The 22,435-nt window shown below is 43.2% G+C and overlaps 1 protein-coding gene across 5 annotated transcripts; it reads left to right on the top strand.

Annotated features, from left to right (window-relative positions):
- Window positions 1-20,949, top strand: SFXN2 (sideroflexin 2). Of its 5 annotated transcripts, none has more exons than XM_075612500.1 (12): window positions 1-81; window positions 6,654-6,833; window positions 7,869-8,039; window positions 9,731-9,829; window positions 10,764-10,839; window positions 12,546-12,631; window positions 13,264-13,324; window positions 14,809-14,875; window positions 15,305-15,354; window positions 17,266-17,315; window positions 18,468-18,515; window positions 20,061-20,949. In XM_075612500.1, the coding sequence occupies exons 2-12, from the start codon at window positions 6,673-6,675 to the stop codon at window positions 20,158-20,160; spliced, it is 969 nt and encodes a 322-aa protein (XP_075468615.1). In that variant the 5' UTR covers window positions 1-81; window positions 6,654-6,672; the 3' UTR covers window positions 20,161-20,949. The 5 variants fall into 5 exon arrangements, with proteins under 5 accessions (XP_075468615.1, XP_075468613.1, XP_075468614.1 ...); XM_075612498.1 differs by having other exon boundaries at window positions 3-109; XM_075612499.1 differs by having other exon boundaries at window positions 64-213.
- Window positions 20,950-22,435: the final 1,486 nt, after the last annotated feature.

Below are 22,435 nucleotides of genomic sequence, written 5' to 3' on the forward strand. Positions count from 1 at the left end.
TCGCGTTCGTGACGGGATGCAATACTGCTGACGTGCGCAAAACGGAGTCCTTACTTCTGATTGGCTGGCGTAGCGGAATCGGTAACTAGAGTGTGTGAGGTGTATGCAGGTACATGTAAGGGTACACGTGTCGTATGTACAGGGAGGAGGTGTATGTGTACACATGGTGTATATGCAAATACAGTGTTGAGGGGACACTTGCTGCATGGACAGGTACAGTATGGGTCGGGTATGAGCAGATACAGTATGGAGGGGTATGAGCAGGTACAGTATGGGGGGTATGAGCAGGTACAGTATGGGGGTATGAGCAGGTACAGTATGGGGGGGTATGAGCAGGTACAGTATGGGGGAGGTATGAGCAGGTACAGTATGGGGGGTATGAGCAGGTACAGTATGGGGGGGTATGAGCAGGTACAGTATGGGGGGTATGAGCAGGTACAGTATGGGGGGTATGAGCAGGTACAGTATGGGTCGGGTATGAGCAGATACAGTATGGAGGGGTATGAGCAGGTACAGTATGGGGGGTATGAGCAGGTGCAGTATGGGGGGTATGAGCAGGTACAGTATGGGGGGTATGAGCAGGTGCAGTATGGGGGGTATGAGCATTTACAGTATGGGAGGTATGAGCAGGTACAGTATGGGGGGTATGAGCAGGTGCAGTATGGGGGGTATGAGCAGGTACAGTATGGGGGGTATGAGCAGGTGCAGTATGGGGGGTATGAGCAGGTGCAGTATGGGGGGTATGAGCAGGTACAGTATGGGGGGTATGAGCAGGTGCAGTATGGGGGGTATGAGCATTTACAGTATGGGAGGTATGAGCAGGTACAGTATGGGGGGTATGAGCAGGTGCAGTATGGGGGGTATGAGCAGGTACAGTATGGGGGTGTATGAGCAGGTGCAGTATGGGGGTATGAGCAGGTGCAGTATGGGGGGTATGAGCAGGTACAGTATGGGAGGTATGAGCAGGTGCAGTATGGGGGGTATGAGCGGGTACAGTATGGGGGGGTATGAGCAGGTACAGTATGGGGGTATGAGCAGGTACAGTATGGGGGAGGTATGAGCAGGTACAGTATGGGGGGTATGAGCAGGTACAGTATGGGGGGGTATGAGCAGGTACAGTATGGGGGGGTATGAGCAGGTACAGTATGGGGGGGTATGAGCAGGTACAGTATGGGGGGTATGAGCAGGTGCAGTATGGGGGGGTATGAGCAGGTACAGTATGGGGGTATGAGCAGGTACAGTATGGGGGGGGTATGAGCAGGTACAGTATGGGGGGGTGGTGTCTGTCAGGTAAGACTGGATACATTAGAAATCACTTGATCCTCAGGCCAGCAACGCTTTTAGAGTCCACGGTCTCACATGCTCAGGGCACCTGGGTTAGTGCGCCTGGGTGGTGCCTTAAGATTTGCACCACTATATGATTAAAACATTGGTTTAAGATCTGTATATATCATATATAGCAGAATCAAATGTTAATAAATCTATTTCGGAAGTTTGTTACAGTTTAGGACAGATCTGCTTTCACTGGGATTTACACCGTCATGGCGGGATATTTTTGCTGGTGATAATTGACAACTCCATTTGCGGTATATCATAATACCTGCCCGCACTGCTCTCTCTGCCCTATTAACTGCCCCACAGTCCTCCCACTGCTCTCTCTGCCCTATTAACTGCCCCACAGTCCTTCCACTGCTCTCTCTGCCCTATTAACTGCCCCACAGTCCTCCCACTGCTCTCTCTGCCCAATTAACTGCCCCACAGTCCTCCCAATGCTCTTTCTGACCTATTAACTGCCCACCGTCCTCCCACTGCTCTTTCTGCCCTATTAACTGCCCCACAGTCCCCCCACTGCTCTTTCTGCCCTATTAACTGCCCCACTGTCCTCCCACTGCTTTCTCTGCCCTATTAACTGCCCCACAGTCCTCCCACTGCTCTCTCTGCCCTATTAACTGCCCCACAGTCCTCCCACTGCTCTTTCTGCCCTATTAACTGCCCCACAGTCCTCCCACTGCTCTCTCTGCCCCATAGTCCACCCACTGCTCTCTCTGCCCTGTTAACTGCCCCACAGTCCTCCCACTGCTCTCTCTGCCCTATGAACTGCCCCACAGTCCTCACGCTGCTCTCTGTGCCCTATTAACTGCCCCATAGTCCTCTCTCTGCCCTCTTAGCTGTCCCACAGTCCTCCCACGGCTCTCTGTGTTCCCTTCTTAAATTACAAGCAGGCACAGGAAGGGGAAGACTAGGGCAAAACAGCTGGATACACTGACGCTGAGAGATGTATGTTCCCAAACCTCATCTTGATATTTATGGTAAAGTCTTGAAACAAATGTCCTCTTGTGTAAATAACTGTTACCGTTTCAATGGTGTAAAAAAAAAGCAGCATATTATCAAGAAGAACAAAAATACCACTTGCTTTCAGTTGAATTTTATTGCTGTGGTATATTTGTGGGTTAATAGCACCAGTTTTATATCCAGGAAACGGATAAATAGTCCGCAAAGTATCACAAGAAAGTTTCCTACAAAGATGATGTTCTTAATGCAACTATTTAGAAGTGTTCTACTTTTGTGTTGCAGAATTTTATTAGCCAAAGCATAGAGATAACTCCCGGCATTGGACCACGCTGACATTTTTTCATAAGATGTTTTGATATCTTAAAGCATAATAGCGATTTCCATTTGAGATTTCTTCTTTTTTTTTTTTTTTTTACTATCTTTTGACTTCCCAAATCAGTAAGATCCCTACAGCATTTTCCAAAGTGCTGTCGTTTTGGAGCTGGTTTGCAATTTCTGACATTGGGAATATGTATCAAGAAAAAGAAAACATTTTTTTTTTTCATATTTCTTATCTTGGTTCTTCTTTGTACTTGCAAGTTGGGAGTGCAGATGTAATATTTAATGGTGTATCAATTTGTATGTCTAGGGTTGGCCTTTTACAGTAGCAAAAACACCTTGGCTGACAGATTTCCATCATCTGTATAGAAAAGTGATTATTTAAAACCAGAGACAGAACATAAAACACAGACAGAGCTCAGTTTTAGCACATCCAGTGAAACTCATACACGGTACAGTGCCTAAATATATATGTATAAATATCTATTAAGTAAAATGGTCTTTTAGTTTGACATTTTTGGCCAAAATTGTTGTAAGCCCCTGAGCCAACTTCACGGCAGACCACAATTCAGGGGTCCCTAACGCTAATATAAATTCTTAATAACCTGTGTAATAACAGGCTCTGTCTGTGGTTTATGTTCTGTCTCTGGTTTTAAATATATATTGCCATGCTCAGTAGCACTCCTCTGTGACACTCATATGCTTATATATATGTTGTGGTTATTTTGGGGGTTCAATAGGAGCTTGTTAGGTGTCCAGTATATTAGAAAAGTGATTAGCTTGATTAGCCGTACATTTATAACAGCCACGTGACTTTTTGTTTTAAAAGAGTTAGAATTTCCAACTTATTAATGTTTGCAAATTTTTCAGGTATGGGCAAGTCCTTTTAATTTTTGTCCACAAATCTGTAACAGTCTTCGGGCAGTAATACTGTTTTTTCGCAGTGTTTACGCCATTGATTTGAATGTCCGTTAACATGGTATTGGGTGCGATACCTTGTATTGCGCTTGCTGGATCCGTGTTGAGGGTTTGTGGAAATACAGGACCTTTAGTTGTCTTTGGAAGTCTGAGGTTTGAGTTTGTGAAGGAAATGCGTGTATGCCCCTGTTATGCATATGAGCGCGGTTTTGTACTGAAACTTTGGTCCGATCTGTAATTAACCCTCATATTTTAAACACTCGTCATGTTTACTCTTGGTATCTTCTGAGTGTGACACATTAATATTTTCTTTTGGGGGCAAAAAAAGATGTTTAGTCTCGCAATGTAAAATCTGCAGATTTAAATATATCCGTCTCATATAACTAGCAGCTGGTCAGATTGTATCATACAGTATGGGGAAGGTGAAACCAGTGGGATATAACTGCCTGACATGCCCCCATATCTACAGAACATGAATAGTCTAGACCAGGGGTGCGCAAACGTTCCCCGTGCGCACCCCTGCCTGCTCTCCTCGGCTCCTCATCCCCCCCCCCTGCTGCTGGGCCCCGGCGCCAAATTAAGCGCGGAGTCATGTGACGTCACATTACCATGACGACGCGTCCCTGGAAGGGAAGTGTGTTTATAGAGGCCTAGCGCAGTCCCCCGGCATTTAATTTAAAGGCCTGGGGATGAGCGCAGGACCAGGCGTGACCAACTCTAGTCCTCAAGGGCCACCAACAGGTCAGGTTTTCAGGATATCCCTGCTTCAACACAGGTTGCTCAGTCAGACTGAGCCACCTGTGCTGAAGCAGGGTTATCCCAAATACCTGGCCTGCTGGTGACCCTGGAGGGCTGGAGTTGCCACCTCTGATAATAGTTATTGAATAACTTTGTATTGCCCCACTGTCTGTGCTACAGTCACTTTCTATTATATATTTGTGTTCACCGTGATAACTTATGTGCTGAAATCAATTCTTTACATTATTTAAAAAAATATATATTTCAAACAAAATTCTAAGTCTAAACAGTGCAGGGTTACGTGTTAGACTGCATAACAAATTAAAAATGGCGATTTTATCAAAATAATTTTATATATATGACTCAAGGACAGCGCAGTACTACAGGTCTTAGTTTGGCAGGATATTGAATTGTATTTGGCAGATTTAAACATTTTTACCCTCTTCGGACCAGATCCACAAAGCTCTGAAAAATCAGCAATGGACAACGTCCGAACTAAATCTCAGGAGCATAGACCGAACGTCACGCTATTGAAGCATGCTGTTTGTTGCACTATCTTTGCACGTTAGGCCACACGTGGCGTTCGTCCTGTCAAGACATCGAAATGGGGCTTTGCTGAAGTTAAGAGGAGAGTTAAGTTGAGAGGGAATGAACGCAGGGAAAATAACGCTATGATATTGAAATGATGGCTAACTGTGGCGTTACACCCATCCAGACACTGCAAACACCCTATCTCATGATCTGGAAAGAGGTCAAGTTTATGTATAACTGAAATAATGTAATATTTAGTCTGTGTTAACCTTAACAGACCAAAGTGAATATACAATGTTATGATTCACTAACGGCTGTTCTAGTTAACGCTTTGCTTTTTATGGGAGAAACATGGTTTAATGTTATATTATTGTTTTTGTAAGGTACAGCGTTGGTGTTAACGTGACGATAAATTAGATTAACAATGCCACGTTTAGCGATTTAACAGAGCTTTGGGTATCCTGGGCCTTGGAGGGTTTCTTTTTTTTTACACTGGTCACCACAGCAACTAATTTGAACTGTCTAAAGTCCATTTAATAAATTACTTTCTCCTTAATTGGATACCAGACATATGTCTCTAATTTGACTTCACTGCTGCATGCCTGGTGCTATACTAGTGTAGCCAAGTGCCCCTGGCTATAGCCTTCTACTGTAAGTAGACACTATAAATCCTGATAGGAACAGGCAGTGTTGGGGTTAAACTCCTCCATAGTACCCATCCAGGCTGCAACTGCAGGCTAGGCCCTATGTTGCCTTATCCAAGGGCAGGCCTAAACCGGCAGTTAGTGTCATACCTGGGGAGGGTACTGACTGGGTCACATGTATATGGTGTGATGCCTGTCAGTACCTGGACCTGCCCTGTTATGGGGCGGGGTTACAAGCCCTGTCTCCCCCCCCATGTATAAAAAAATGACACTCCACCTAATTGAGGTTGTTGATTATGAGACTGTGTGATAGGGAAAAGGCTATCAGAGGGTCAAGGAGATTAGGAGGGGCTCTTGGGGCCTCAAGCCCCAAGGGTCTGCTCCAGGGCTGGAGGACGATCATGCTGTTGTACAATAAAACTGCAGTTGGACCAACTATGGTGTGTGATTATTGGAAAGGAGTATTGCCTGTGGGGATCATCCTGCATCCAGCAGGATCCTCATAGGATGGAGGTGCTGCACAGTAAGAACTACAAGAGAGCCTGCCCTGTTACAGCTCCCAAACTCCAACCGCGGAGCAGCTCAGACCTCCTGAACCAGCAGGTGAGCTACAGCACCCAGGGAAACGCCCATGTAGTGGCCAGATCTTCCGTGGCAGGGGGAACAGGTGCTACACTAGTTATGAATGTTATCACAGTCTTGCATATTCAGACAGGAGTTATTTGCTTTAGAGTTACCTACACATTGAATAACCTTTCTGCATGTGTAGGTTAGCGTATATAAATAGCATTTTAGGCAGGTGGTTGTATTTGATGACTGTAATGGGAAAATTTCTTTAAAAAGAGGAATAATCATGAATGCATTGAACATCACATAGGTGCTGTCCTGGTTATTACTTCTACAAGTATCTCTGACATAAGATGAATGTAAATCTCCTTATAATATTGGTCTCCCATGTTTGAAGACATTAAGTCTTTCCCCCCCCCCCCCCATATAGCAGGCAGCCTCAACGTGGATCTTAGTGTGGAATAGTAACTTTGATTGGCTGTGGTTGAACATGAGCCTCGTAGCGCTGAGATGTGGGAGTATGATGCAAGGTCCATCTTGTACCGAGGGGGTTAACATGGCCAGAATGTCCTTTGTCTAAACAGGTGCTAATCCACATTGGCAGTGTGTCTACAATCTGTGCTGTTTTCTCTTGTCTCATTTTAGTTGATTTGGAATAGCTGTTATGGAAATGGATGTTACCAAATTCAACATTGATGGCCCACGGTGGGACCAGAATAAATTTGTGGGACGTCTAAAGCACTTCTTCAACATTACCGACCCCAGGACAGTAATTGTGTCAGAACAGGAGCTGGACAGGGCGAAATTGCTTGTGGAAGCATGCAGGTAACTGGCGAGCTTCTGTACTTTCCAAGTCTGACTTAAAAATAATATAACCGCTGAAAGAATAATGTTTTGAAAGTAAATTCACTTTCACTCTAGGGAAATATATGACGAAAACTCTGTTGTCATTGTTTGTTCTGGTGTCTGTGTCTGACTTTGAAGGTGAATGCCTCCACGATAATCACTCTCCATCATAAGCAATTTATGTGCAAATCAACTAAATGACAATGTGGAGGTATAATTAGGACTTGATCTGTGTTTTCAATTATGAGTTTTAGAAAATATTGAAAAGTGATTAGAACGCCTGTACAAAGCATATCTGTCATTAATGCATCTTTAGTCACCTTTTTGTTAAAAATCGTGTTTCCCATGTTTACTACACGGTAGTAATTTACCTAATAAACATGTAAGCAATAACAACATTTAGAAGCAACACCTGCTTTTAGAATATATAATGTGTATGTTTTGCAATCCCGCCTAGTACAAATGATGGTCAGTTTAACCGCAGCCCCTAGCATGTACAAGTAAGGTGTTATTCTCTCAGTCACACAAAAGAACATTCTAATCTCGATAGATAAATAATTTCTGTGTTGTATCCAGGACCGTTCTTGCCATGTATTTTATCATTTCTAAATTTGTTTAGTTGTAGATGTGTTCTTCTTTACCCCTTAAGACAGGGGAGCGCAATTTTTTTTCTTTCCCTGCGCCCCCCTGCTGGCTGTTCCCTTCTCTCCGCCCCCCCCCCCCCTCAGCGTCATGTTGCCATGGCAACGTCATTTGACGCTGTGTTGCCATGACGACGCGTCTGCAGAGGCCGCCGGAGCCAAGGTAAGTGCAGCTTACAGAGGCCTTGGCCGCTTCCCCAACACTTAATTTAAGTGCCTTCGGAAAGCGCGCTGGGCCTCTGTAAACCACGTGCCCCCTGCAGACAATCTTGTGCCCCCCAGTTTGTGCACCGCTGCCTTAAGACACTGAAATACTATATTGTATCGGGTTTACAGAGGACTCAGTTTATATGTTGTATGTTTCTGTTCTCAGGGCAGGTGCTGTGCCACCTGGAACAAGTGTAGACCAGCTGCACTACGCCAAGAAGCTTTACGACTCCGCTTTCCACCCTGATACTGGGGACAAGATGAATCTGATTGGAAGAATGTCTTTCCAGGTCCCTGGAGGAATGGCAATCACAGGGTGCATGTTACAGTTTTACAGGTTAGTGGCCACACGTCTCCTATGAAGCTAAAGCTTAGTCCTGACCGTACAGCTGTGGGCACCACGAGAAATCATTATCATGGTAGATGGGAATAATTACTCTGATTCTGGAAGGCAGTGTAAGCTAATTTGAGGGGCTGCCATACAGTAACATGGTCAGTGCAATAAAAAAGAGTTACGATATGTTTACGTTCTTCTAGATGAATATAAATATCTATGTCTTACCCGGGAAAGCATGAAATAAAGGTTTCAACCCATGCTGTGAATACACTAAGCTCCATAAACATTAAAGCATTGTCAATCATCACTGACATACCTCAATGTAGTGAAATGTGAAACCATTGTTAATTATTTGCTGGCGATTTTTGCGCTTGGAGTCTATACCCCGACGTATGTAAATGTGTATTTCACCTTCAATAATAAGGCCAAGGCCCGTATATCATACAACATTTGTAAGTATTAGTGTGGGTTTTAAGTAACTTTATTTCTATATGAGTCCAGGAGGCACAGGGCAGGTCCAGGAACGTAGGCACTTCCTACAGTTTGCACACCATAGTCTTAAAAGCAGTTACAGGGCCCGCTGGGTAGGAGAGACACTTAATATTAAGGGAAACAAAAACCCGGTGAACACTCCACTCCTGGATATCTTTTTGCGGTTAATAACCGGGGATCGTATGGCAAATGTTGACAAGCTTGGCCGTTTATGTAAACGTATGAAGTAATGAAACGATTTCATGTGCCGGAGACTCTCCGGACACCGAAGAAACACTGCGTATATTTCAATATCTTTTCAACATCCCCCGTTTTTATTGCAAATTGCATTAACCGATTCACGTCTCCAGCAGATATTTCAGTCCCATTTGGCTTTGAAGAGTTTAAAGAGTTTAAAACAAATGCAATATTTTTGTAGATTAGGAATTGAGAGTATACCCATCCTATGTGGCAACCGTGGATATCAACCTAGCCGCTTATCAGATGCAGGCTGCTTCTTTTGGGTCTTTGTTAATTATTGCCCAGGTGAACGTTTTTATGGCCATCATCATGGTTGTAGCTATGAGTGAGGGATGTGGGCAAGATGTGAAAATGATGATCCTGATTGTAACTTTTATGGTTCTCTAAACTGGAGGACCTCTACTCCAGGCTACAGAAACTCTTACCGATAGTCTACTTTCATCCTTCGCGGCCTAGATCCACAAAAGGGTGCTGAACTTTAGCACGCCTTTACTCCCATTCATGTGGAGTAAAAGCGGGCTAAGGCTTGGCATCCTTTTGTGGAACTGGACCAGGATGTTGACAAGATGGCACAAGCTTGTAATTTTTCATTGAATCACATGGTGTGATATAGAGAGAAGTGAAGGTTCCATACAGAAGCAGGTAAGTGTAGGTCGAATGAAAGAGGAGCCAGAAGACTGGTCAGTATAGTGTAAATTTGAAATGGCCTGTTTCCTGGACAAAGCTAAATTCCTCTGCAGTTCGTGTTAATGGACCAATGTGAAACCTCTTTACAGAGACTTAGGAGAGATCTCTCAAGTTTACCTACAAACTGTTCTGTTTGGGTCATTATAAATCCAAAAAGTAACCTGCCCATCTCACCGTCTTGACTTGGTCATACAGAACGTTGCACATGATGTTTGTGTTCAGTTTTGTTTGTTTATCGCTAACGTTTTCCTCCTTGGTGAACACTCGTACAGAACCGTTCCTGCCGTGGTGTTTTGGCAATGGGTGAACCAGTCGTTCAATGCATTAGTAAACTACACCAACAGGAACGCAGCCTCTCCCATCACCCCCACGTGAGTTATCTGTCCCGTACACTGAATGCACCATTTCTCTCCCGCTGCTTTGCATTAACTGAGAGTTTTCTGGGAAGCTATTGGGGTTTTGTAACAACCCTGTGCTTTGCCCTGCAACTAAATGAGTGTAGGTTGTTCGTAAATCTCTTAGTCTCTGGACCTGCAATCCACATTCACAATCAGTATATCCCAGTATTTTAGCCACCTAATCTAGCATTGTGACATGCATTTTATAGTCCAGAATAAATGTCATTAATCTCGTATAGAAGTCCTTGGTAACAAAACGTTTAAATTGGTTGCAATCTTCATTTTGGAAGAATTTGGAACTGGAAAATAAATAATTGGCAGTTACATTTGAACTTTTCAATGTGCCTCGCTTCTTACTTTGTTGTATACAGTGGGGAGTATAGAGTTTGCACTGTAACCAATGCGCACTGCTCTAGATGTACCTCTGAGTTCTTGTCTTCTGTTTTCACATTTTATTATTAATATGCATCCTTCACGTATTCATATATTTTATATCTTGATAAAGGTTCCAGAGATAGCAGAAACATTGGGCCAATAAAATACATTTTGTGCATATTTTTGGTGTGCCTGTCCCGTTGTTGTTGTTGTTTTCATACAGGTACACATGAAGTGTCTGACACACACTTACGTTGGTTTGTCTTTGATCACTGTGGCACATTTCTTCATATATTTTTATTATTTTTTCGATTTTATTTTTTTTTAGCCATTTGTGTTCTTGTCACAACAAGAGCCTGGAATTCACTTTAGTATCTCATATCTCAAACACTGCTCGACGGCGAGTGCCAGTTATTGGGGAAATCTTTCACATCACAGATACAATGTTGCGCTATTGTCTCTGTTCTCACAATGTTTCTTGTTGCTGTGCTGTGCTGAGAATGAACGTGTGCTCTTCTTACTTGTCCTGTAGTCAGATTGGGCTGGCGTACATCACAGCCACCAGTACTGCCTTGGCCACAGCTGTGGGATTGAACCTTTACACCAAGGTATGGGGGCTCCTCCGTGTGAGACTTTGCATCACTTGGAACCTTTGCACTCTCTTCTCCTTTTGACCGTTCAGTACAGCAGGGTCTGGTAACACAGGGGGGCTACATAGTTACATAGTTACATAGTTACATAGTAGATGAGGTTGAAAAAAGACATACGTCCATCAAGTTCAACCTATGCTAAATTTAGACAACAGATACTTTATCCTATATCTATACTTATTGATCCAGAGGACGGCAAACAAAAAAACCCCAGTGTTACTTCATCAAATGATATCTCATAAGGGGAAAATAAATTCCTTCCTGACTCCAAGAATTGGCAACCAGATTACTCCCTGGGTCAGCATTTTTCCAGCTCAACTCCAGTCCTCAAGATCCCCCCCCCCACTCAAGGTTTTAAGGATATCCAGCTGCAGTACCGGTGACTCAGTCTTTGACTGAGCCACCTGTGCTGAAGCAGGGACTGATTGAGCCACCTGAGATATCCTTAAAACCTGACCTGTTGGGGGGCTCATGAGGACTGAGTTGAGCCTCCTGCTAACGCATCAGTGTGTTTGCTGCTCCGCTCTCTGTCACTGAGGGCTAAGTTCACCAATATGTTGATCACCCATTAACTTTTTACATATTCTGAAATTGATCAATATAAAAGCCTAGGTAAATGTGAAACCTCCTTTACTCAGAGATATATTAACGAGAGAGAAACCTAAAACTGCAGCGCGGGGAGAAAAATAATAGTAACAATGTACAAATATGTCAATCATTTGCATACGCTGTACAAGTCTAGGTAAAGCTGCAAAGGATTCTGGGTATAATATACGGGCAAGCAAATGAGTTTATGGTGTGAATGTGCAGGGATACAACATTGCCAAAGATTTCAGTCATTTTGTGTTTGTAGATTTTTAATTAAGATACTTTACCAGGAAAACACAATAGTTTTCAAGTATGTCCTGGGATTACACAGGGGAAAAAATTCACTTCAGTTCACAGCAGTGGTTTTCAACCTTCCTTTTTTTTTTCAACCTTCCTTTTTTTTGTTTTTGTTAAGGAACCCTATAATTATATTGTAAAATTCTACAGAACCCCAACCCTCTCTAATAGCGCATCTGAGATCTGCTACATTGTAATGAACCCCAACCCTCTCTAATAGTGCATCTGAGATCTGATGCATTGTAAGGAACCCCAACCCTCTCTAATAGTGCGTCTGAGATCTGATACATTGTAATGAACCCCAACCCTCTCTAATAGTGCGTCTGAGATCTGATGCATTGTAAGGAACCCCAACCCTCTCTAATAGCGCATCTGAGATCTGATACATTGTAATGAACCCCAACCCTCTCTAATAGTGTGTCTGAGATTAGATGCATTGTAAGGAACCCCAACCCTCTCTAATAGTGTGTCTGAGATTAGATGCATTGTAAGGAACCCCAACCCTCTCTAATACTGCGTCTGAGATCAGATGCATTGTAAGGAACCCCGACCCTCTCTAATAGCGCGTCTGAGATCAGATGCATTGTAAATTTTTCTGTATTTGGTAAATTTTCAAATGACCTAAAAATTGCAGGAAACCCTGGTTGAAAAAGGCTTGTTCACAGGAGTGTAAATGACGCAAACGGAAGCTGCACACTTGCGTATTTCAGGGCAGCGCTAGATGTCACGATGTCGGCATCGCTTTGAGATTTAAATAGTTGCCTGTTGCTTCCCTTTAGAAAGCGCCCCCTCTGGTCGCACGCTGGGTTCCCTTCGCTGCCGTCGCTGCGGCAAATTGTGTGAACATTCCCATGATGAGGCAGCAGTAAGTATATGTGCTGTATGGCAGGCTGTACACTGTATGGCAGGCTGTACACTGTATGGCAGGCTGTACACTGTATGGCAGGCTGTACACTGTATGGCAGGCTGTACACTGTATGGCAGGCTGTACACTGTATGGCAGGCTGTACACTGTATGGCAGGCTGTACACTGTATGGCAGTGTATATTTCACTATCTAACTACCATTACCATTTTATTTCACCACAGCAGGTGCCTTCTGCACCATTAATAATATAAATAAGTGGCAAATGTTGGATATAATACAAATATATATGAAGTGTATTACACATTATACATTCACCTACTTACTGTAAGAGATCATTTAAATAGAAAATTATAATAGTTACATTTTTTTGCTCTTATAAGTTGTACCAGTGAATGCACTCTGTACTGTACATGCATGATATGATATATACACATACACAATGTACATGCATAATATGATATATGTAGATATTATGCATGTACAGTGTGTGTATACACACACACACACACACACACACACTATACATGTATAATATGATTTTTTTGTAGCACCATTTTCTGAACATCATATTTGTCTTTTGGACGTTCTAATGCTGGAATTGAGTAACATGTTTCGTTGTGTTTTCATTAGGGAGATTCTAAATGGGATCGCCGTTGCTGATGAAAATGACAATAACTTGGGATACTCCAGGGTAAGAGATTTTAGGAGGGGAACTTGTTGCTTCTCTGCTGCTAGTAAATGGGGGGGAAAAATAATGGCACAAATGTTCAACATGCACAAAGCGAGAGCATAGAAACTGAAATTCAGAGCAACTGCTTTCACTGTGATTGTGTTTTTATCTAAAGCAGGGTTGGGAAACTCCCGTCCTGAAAAGTCACCAACAGGTCAGGTTTTCAGGATCACCGTGCTTCAGCACAGGTGGCTGAGCCACGTGTTGAAGCAGGGATATCCTGAAAACCTGACCTATTGGTGGCCCTTGAGGACTGGAGTTGCCTAACCCTGGCTAAGAGAATATAAGGGGTCTCGGGAGATGAAGGTCCCACATTTTCAGCGGATGGCTCTGAACTGTGCGATCAGGTAGTAATTAATTTTCCGTCCCAGTGTGAGGCTCTGTTACTTTACACTGCAGCGCAACCACATCTGAATTCACTCCATTATATACACATATGCTGCTCTTTTGGTTGAAACCATAGATCTGGGATTTTCCCGTGGCGGCCCGTGGGCCTAATGCAACCCTTGGACTCTGTTCCTGCTTATTTCATACTAGTTGCTTAGGCAGCTGAGTGCAGTTTTACCCTGAAACTTCCTTGTAAGTTAAGGCAAGGGCGCTCAACTCCAGTCCTCAAGCCCCCTCAACAGGTAGGTTTTCAGTATATCCAACTTCAGCACAGGTAGCTCAATCAGTCCCTGCTTCAGCACAGGTGGCTCAATCAGATGCTCAGCCTATGACTGAGCCACCTGTCCTGAAGCTGTGATATCCTGAAAACCTGACCTGTTGTGGGGCCTTGGGGACTGGACTTGAACCCCCCATGAGTTAAGGTAATGTAAATATATATGCTATAGTTGTTGTATATGTGTGCAACATGTTCAAATGTAATCATTTTCAGGTCTTTATAAATCGATCTTAAAGGACATTTAAATAAGGCTGTGGCCCTTCTACATGCAAATGTTTTCTGACCTGGCCGTTTTGGAGAACTAGCTGAAGAGCCTTGCCCCACACAGGGGCCCGCAGGTTACTGTCTGATAGACCTGATTCTCCAATCATGTGGGAGCAGAGAATGACATGAAAGTAGCCAATTCTAAAGGAACAGCCAACATATTTTACCATAGATGCCTCTTCTTTCCACCACGTTACAAATGCCTGTATGTTCTTTTCTCAAATCCATTGGTTAGAAATGACCGTGGTGGGGGTGGGGAGGGGAAAGAGCGAATCAAAGGGTTAAAATTAGGAGTAGCTGTATTTTTACGGTAGATGCTCCTGGCTGTAAAACAGGGCTAAAAATAGGCAACCTCAGCACATTTTCGGCCTTGGTTACTCAGCACAGAGATGTTTTACAATGTCTGTCCTGAAATAAACTCCAGAGTCAACAACGCTGAGCAATAGCCAAAACGCCTTCTTTTCTCCTGCGGTTACGTTCCTACGGGCAATATTTTCTTCTTGCGTTGGGAATTTAGAAAGCTGCCATCAAGGGAATCGGCCAAGTGGTGATATCCAGGATAGCGATGGCGGCCCCTGGAATGAGTAAGTATCATTATGAAACTCCCTCCTGACCGTATTTGTTATTATTATTTTTTTCCAGGGCGTCTCACGGAGCAGAACCCCCATTATATTGTACGCTGGGGACCCCACGCTCCTGAGATACTAATATGCATCAGTGCAGTTACCGGTATTCCCTCACGTGGATCTAAATGACCGTCCAAAAGGAAGCAATGACATTGCTGCTGCCTTGTGGCTGCCATTTTGTTTCCCCTGGAAGGCCATATAACGGCGGTGACTACACCAGTTGAGTTCTGGAGGACCTCCATGTTCCCATGCTGTGGAAAGAGAGGGGGGGAGGGGGGGATTCAGATCTACAATCGCTGCCTTTTCTTGTCTGTGATTTTGCAATGTGTTTGTATTTTCTGCTGTTATATTAGAAGATGATTAATAATCACTTTTTCTTTTTTGTAGTTCTCTTACCAATTCTTATGCAAAGGCTCGAGTCTTTCCCCTTTATGAAAGTAAGTGAAGCAATCGCACGGCACATGAATTTGGTCTATGAAATACATTTATCTGACAGCTTGCACTTTTCCCTGTCTGCCCACTCACAGAAGTTGAAAGGAAGGCTTAATTATTGTATGTATGTATGTATGTATTTATATCTTTATTTATATAGCGCCATTAATGTACATAACACTTCTCAGCAGTAATACACGTGACAATCATATAAATAACACATAATGGGGAGAAGGGCTTCAGACATAACAGTAACAATTTGGAAAGGGAGTCCCTGCTCCGAAGAGCTTACAATCTAATTGGTAGGTAGGAATAACGTACAGAGACAGTAGGTGGGTATTCTGGTAAGTGCGTCTGCATGGGGCCAAGCTTTATGTATAGTGTAAAACGATCCCTCACAGGAGCTACTAATATGCTTCCTTAAGCAGGTGTGTTTTTGAGTTGGGTCTTAAAGGTGGATAGAGAGGGTGTTAGTCGGGTATTGAGGGGAAGGGCATTCCAGAGGTGTGGGGCAGTCAGTGAGAAGGGTTTAAGACTGGAGAGGGCTTTAGATTCAAAGGGGTAGAGAGAAGACATCCTTGAGCAGAACGCAAGAGTCTGGATGGTGTATAGTGAGAAATTAGGGCTGAGATATAGGGAGGGGCAGAAGAGTGTAAAGCTTTAAAAGTGAGGAGGAAAATAGAGTGTGAGATACGGGATTTGATAGGAAACCAGGAGAGTGATTTCAGCAGGGGAGACGCCGAGACAGATTTAGGAAAGAGTACAGTGATTCTGGCAGCAGCATTTAGGATAGATTGTGTTGTAGAATGTGAAGAAATACTTTAATATTTCAGATTTTTCAGTTTGAGGTAAAGCGTAATGTTTCCAGTTCCAAAACGGTGATATTTTGTTCTTTAGGATGTTTAATTTTGTCATTTAAAGAAAAAAGAAAAACCCCTGTAACTTTGTAATCTTGTAGTGTCTGCACATTCATTACTTACTAATTATATCTGCAAACATGGCACCGCAGACCTGCCCCGCGTCCCTAACGTGGCACCGCAGATCTGCCCCGCGTCTGTAAAGTGACACCGCAGACCTGCCCCGCGTCTGTAACGTGGCACCGTAGATCTGCCCCGCGTCTGTAAAGTGACACCGCAGACCTGCCCCGCGTCTGTAACGTGGCACCGCAGATCTGCCCCGTGTCTGTAGCGGCTGCAGTAAATTATTCAGAGATTGTGTGAAAGTAAAATGGCCCATAACTGTTGATTTTGAATTCCTTTGGTGCTAGGGAAGATGGTGTCTCATTATGCTGCTCGCCTCTCGGGTAGCAAAGGGGTTAAAATGACAGACCAGGAGCATGCTGTTTGCATGTCCACAAATCCCGAAGTGTGATTTCTGAATAAACATGACTTGCTACTCTTGTCCATGTATCACTGCTGCTGTAAAACAATTCCCCTGGTGACGTGACCAGGCTGAAATCTCCCTCCAGGATAAACAAAATGGCTGCCAAATGTTGCGGCTTCCTGTTAGCCCAAGCTCCTCAGTTGCTGCTTCCTTTTGAAAAGCCATTTAAATAATAGGAAGTAATACTGTTTTACTTCACTGGTATGTATCTCAGGAACCGCAGGGTCCCCAGAGCTGACAATAGTTTTGTTTTAGTTTGGGAAAGTCCCCTGGGTTAAATAATATAAAAACACACACTGGCATTGCTGCTTTTAGGGGAAAATTACTTCCCGGCACTTTTTTGTTGCGGTTATGAGCACAGACCTGCTCAGAACAGTACGGTAAGTACTTTGAGACCCCAAATATCATTTTTAGAGGAAGAACGCTACCGTTTCAAATGATGTTTCTTTGGGATGCAGGAAGCACGGCCAAATTAATATTTTTATATTCTTTGTCCATAAAAAAACAACTATTTTTTTTTTTTTTTTTTACAGAGAATCCGCTTTCTGCATGCTCCTCTGCAAGTGATGTTAGTTGGGGGCTTGTAAGTATAATGCATCTGATGCCATTAACACATGCCATTTACTGCAGGGTTTGATTTAAATACAGCTAATGTTAGGATTTCTGTCACTATCCTTCATCTCCAAAGTCATGCTGATAATTCTCAGATCAGCACCTTTTTGTAGACATTTTGCGAAATGTGTCCTCCGCACTCTGGGCCAAACCATGTATTTGCAATAACCTACACATATCCTATTTAAATACTGCAGTGCACTCCTACAGTATGTGTTTGCAGCTGTGCACATTACTTAAGCCCTTGCACTGTCAGGAATGTGAGCTGCCTGAGACATGAAATGCTGTTATACCAACAGTTGTACTTGCTGCGGCTGTTATAAACAGTAAAAGTGCACAGTGCTCTGTGACCATTGATGCCTTCAAGGAGAAATCCTGCGGACTAGACAGGACTTTGGTATTCTTTGTATTTTGATGGTTCTTGGGTAGAAATTATACTGATATATATATATATATATATATATATATATATATATATATATATATATATATATATATCGTATGGCGTGAGGGTTGCCCACATCTGCCCAAAACAAGGTTGCTGGTGCCTGCAATTAAGTAATAGTCCCCGAAGGACAGGGATTACTTGGAAATGCCCCACTCAGGGCGTTATTGCCCAGGTAATCCCATGCCCTAAAGAGGATTATTACTATTTTAGGCTAAAACTCAGTTAGCCTACAACACCTCTCTCACTCCAACAGTGGCCAGCACGGGTCCCGTCGGCCTCCCCTGCTGTACAAAGTATTTCCGTACTCCCCCCCCCCCCCCCACCGCACCCTAAATTAAGGTTAGAATTTTCCTCTGTCCGAGAGCAGGATTTCATGATTCACTTTTTAGCCTTATTTGTACTATAATGATCACTTTTGATATAAAGTATAGCAGGCCGTATCACGAGTAACTGGGCCATTGAGAATTAGCGCTAGAAACCAACCATTTCCTACATGTCTTTAAGGCCACATTAAATAGATAAGCCTTTTACGAATATGCTTCATAATGCACTAAAGCCAAACGCTGAACCAAGAGCATGTGTAAAAGAGCAATCCGACAGGAATTGTACCAAAAGCATTTGCCTTTGAGCGTATCGGTTTCGTGTATAATCTCTGTTTTCTACTTGACTTCTCAGCTTGCTATTCATGGTTCCAGTTGCCTGCTCACTGTTTCCACAAAAATGGTAATGCCTCTTTATACCAACTCTGTTTCAACCTCATTAAAAATGCTAACAATATATAGTAACCGAACAAAAACATGTAATAACATAGAATCATAATGGTTTATGATTTAAAAATAAATTACATTTTCTCTCTGCACTTTTTTTTTACTAAACATTTCTGAAAATTCTGACATGTAAAGCACACTTATAACCATTTATACATTGAAAGACTCTTATTTATGTAACAATAATCATTACAAATGTGAAATATGTATTGGATGACGGGCATCTTGTGTTAGAGCTTTTCCTGATGTCTATGTGATGGGCAGGGTGAAACACAGACGGCCCTGCCAACATTAGGAGAAGGAAAATGATCATGACGGTTTTGCCTTTACCAAAAATGTTGTGGTGTGCAGACCTGTCATCTCGGAACTGTGACCGATTCTGAGGGTTCTGCAGCTTGTTCATGAGTTTTGCAAACGTTACAAGTAAACCCAATTGCAAAATTGTCAGCTGCCACCGTGTCAGTGATGAAATGCACCCAAAAAGGTTGGGAGGGTTTTTAAGCAAAGTTTGGCAGTTTTCACCAGCCGTAATGAAATGTAAACAAGTGCTGCAAAAGCTTTCTTACCCTAACATTTGTGTATTTTTGTCAAAATGGGGGAACAAAAGTCGGTGCAAACTTTTGTCATCATGTAAATGTATTTGTAAGAGATATATGCAAATGGGACCGTTTAGGGTGAAATTAACATATGGCTTTATTGAGCTTGTCCCTTTAAACAACACAGCAAACAAAAATATACAAAAACACCTATCCCGGGGGGGAGGGAGGGAGGGAGGAAGCCCCTTACCCACCTATCACCCCAAAGTCTAAACCGGTACCTTTTAAAACGGGTGGCCATTCAGGTCAGTGGTGTCCGGGTAGTTGTCTGCTTGAGGGTCTATACATAGAGGTCTGTTCCCCTTGTGTCTTGCTCTCAGAACACAGCCCTCCTGTGCTCTCAACACTCTCCTCTCCTTCTGTCAGCCCAGTTGTAACTGTGCTAAGGAAAATCTCTCTCCTGTGTCTCACATGAGGCTTTTTACAGAGCTCTCATTAGTCCAGGTTGAGACTAGCTAATTGAGTGGCTGCAATTAACCAGCTCCTTGCTGGATTCAGAGCTGTGAGGCAGCTTTATCCAAATTGGGATAAGTCCCTGTTAAAATATTAAAAACATTTTTTAAACATTCTTGCAAAGTCAACCAAAACCAACTCCTCACATCTGTTCTCAAATCTGTTCTTTAACAGCTAAACCGTGTGTACAGATTATGGGCCATATTTACTAAACTGTGTTAAACTGTATGGCACTTTTCAAGTGAATGGGCTGTAAGGTGTATTATGGCTTAGCAGCACTTAGTAGATATGTCCAATGTTTTATCACTCATTAAAGTGTACTTGGAAAACAAATAAGAGAAAACATTAAAGGATTTCTATAATATAATCCCTACTAAAAAAAATTGTATACCTCTAATACTTATCTTATTCTTTCTGTCATATATTGATGTTTTCTGGGTTTTTTTTTTCAGTTCCATGGCTGTGCGCAATCTCGAGCCCGAACTTCGAGATTCCATCGTGAACCAATATGGAGACAAAGTTCATCATGTCTATTTTAACAAAGGACTGTAACCAGCATGCACAACAGAGGCGGTACTGTGGGATTGGATTGTTTATTCATAACACTGCTCTTCATCCAAGATCAGTGAGATGTTTAAAGACCTCTAATGAGCTGGATACACTTATACCTTTCCTTTCACCAAAATAAGCTTTATTCACCTAAAAAAAAAAGGGGGGGAGAAAATGTTTTCATGGAGGGAGACACCTGTTACATCATGAGCCATAGCGTTGGATTCTGACCGCTGAATTTATAGTTGAAGAAATAGTTTTTTCTATTTCCCCCGTGTCGGACATCTTTTATGAAACCGTCATGAGAAAGATATTATGAAGTTGGCGAAGAAAAACTTCAACATCATATAAAACATTGTTTGCTTTCAATTCGGGGATTTCACAGATATGCCTTGAAATACCGCCGTTCAAGTAGCCGTGTTCTGCAATCACTATAGATGACTTGGGTTTTTTTATTCTACATCTGCCGAAATAGGCCGTTTTCATCCGACAATCCCTCGTGTTAGGCTTCAGGAGATATACAATTAACCCCTTAGTGGTATGTCTTGTATTCAATTTCACCCTTGATAACTTTGATACTTATCCACTTTGATAGACAAATCTAATTCTGCAGCAATCAGCCGGTAGCAATTCTAATTGAAACTGTTGAATTATGTTTTTATACAATTTTCATGTCATCCTGTTGTTTTTTGTTCTTTTCAGAACACACTTGAAACAGGATGTTCATCTCCATGTAATTTTTTCTCATGAAATGATTTTTAAATAAACACAATTGTACCTGTGATCACCCTACCTGCCAGAGAGAAGTCTTTTAATGGAGGGAGTAATTGGGGTGCTGCTGTCAGACTGTGGTCAGTTTCTCCTGTTAAATAACTGGGTTTAGGTTACTGTTCATGTTGTACCGAGTCCTGAAAATTACCGGGTAATGGGTACCGAATACCCGCCAAAAGATAGACATTTTACCGGGCTGGGTAGCATAGACTTACCTACAGCCAGCCGCGGAGGGTGAGGAGGACCACGGCGACATCGTGGGAGCAGTGGCAGACATCCTGGTGGCGGTGGCAGCAGAGGACATCCTTGTTGGGACGGTGTGAGCTGCGGAGCACATCACAGCTGATGCCGGGGGAACATGTGACCGGAGCAGGAGCGTTACTATTGGACAGCCAGCTCCTCCCCGGCTGTCCAGTAGTAACGCTCCTGCTCCGGTCACATGTTCCCCGGCTCCCACCGGCATCAGCTGTGATGTGCTCCGCAGCTCCCACCGTCTCAACAAGGACGTCCTCTGCTGCCACCGCTCCCACAGTCCGGCTGCAGGGCCTACAACATAAGTGTGAGTGGAGGCCTAGGGCCGGGACCATGGCCCTGTTTCCATCAAGCATCCCAGCCAGGAGGCCCCAGGGAGCCGGTCACAGAATCACTGTGCTCCCGGGGAGGCAGTCAGATGTAGCGGTACTGTGCTCCAGAGGGTCGGTGTCTAATCGTGCAGTCCCGGCACAGGAGCGCACGTTCCAGCTGCAGGGACTGTGTGTGTTTTTCTAGGGCCGGGAACTCAGCCCTGATGACTGGAATGTAGCTGATGTGTCTGTGCATGTGCGGAGTACCGTGAATGTTTGTGCGCATGCGCAAAATACAAGCAATGCTTCTGCATATGCGCAGAATACAATTCTGCACATGCACAGTCAGTCACTTCCGTTAATTTTTTCGTAAACAATTTTCAGGTTTTTTCCCTATGAGATTTTTTGAATGGCACTGCAACGAAAGAAGTTCCAGTTCAATAAGTAAATGCTCTTTAAACGGTATTTGCGATTGTTAGCGGACTTCATAGCATATTGAATACCAACTAAACATTATTAAAAACCTTTTCGTGCTTCTAAAATGCAGTTCAGTGTTACAGTAGCCTTCACTGCCATTGGTCTTGCAGTGCAAAGTGATGCCTCTCAGCATTTTAATTGCACCATTCAATCCTACACGTCTATAAATGGGACCCAACATTATTCGGTGGACATCTGAGCTGGATTATCAGTAGAAAGTAATCTAGGAGCGCCCAGAAGAGACTCGATCATAGCTGATCCTGCACATGTTATCACTCCATTCATAACTGACATGTTTTAAGGAGGACAACTGCCATGTGAACGCTCTGTAAGTATAATCCAGTATCGTTGATTTCCCATCAAGTTACTAAACCAATTAAAACTGTCCATTAGTGGAAGCTTGGGCTTTATGTAGACAGGATGAGCTTCTATTACAGTATTTAATATGCAACAATTTCTTCATGGTG

This window comes from Ascaphus truei, chromosome 8 (assembly GCF_040206685.1).
Source record: "Ascaphus truei isolate aAscTru1 chromosome 8, aAscTru1.hap1, whole genome shotgun sequence".
In the NCBI taxonomy this organism is placed as follows: Eukaryota; Metazoa; Chordata; class Amphibia; order Anura; family Ascaphidae; genus Ascaphus; species Ascaphus truei.

Coding starts and splice junctions, on each gene's coding strand:
- SFXN2 (XM_075612500.1), top strand. CDS start 6,673: ATGGAAATGGATGTTACCAAATTCAACATTGATGGCCCACGGTGGGAC. Junction 13,325..14,808: donor ATAACTTGGGATACTCCAGG/GTAAGAGATTTT, acceptor TTGGGAATTTAG/AAAGCTGCCATCAAGGGAAT. Junction 15,355..17,265: donor AGTCTTTCCCCTTTATGAAA/GTAAGTGAAGCA, acceptor TTTTTTTTACAG/AGAATCCGCTTTCTGCATGC.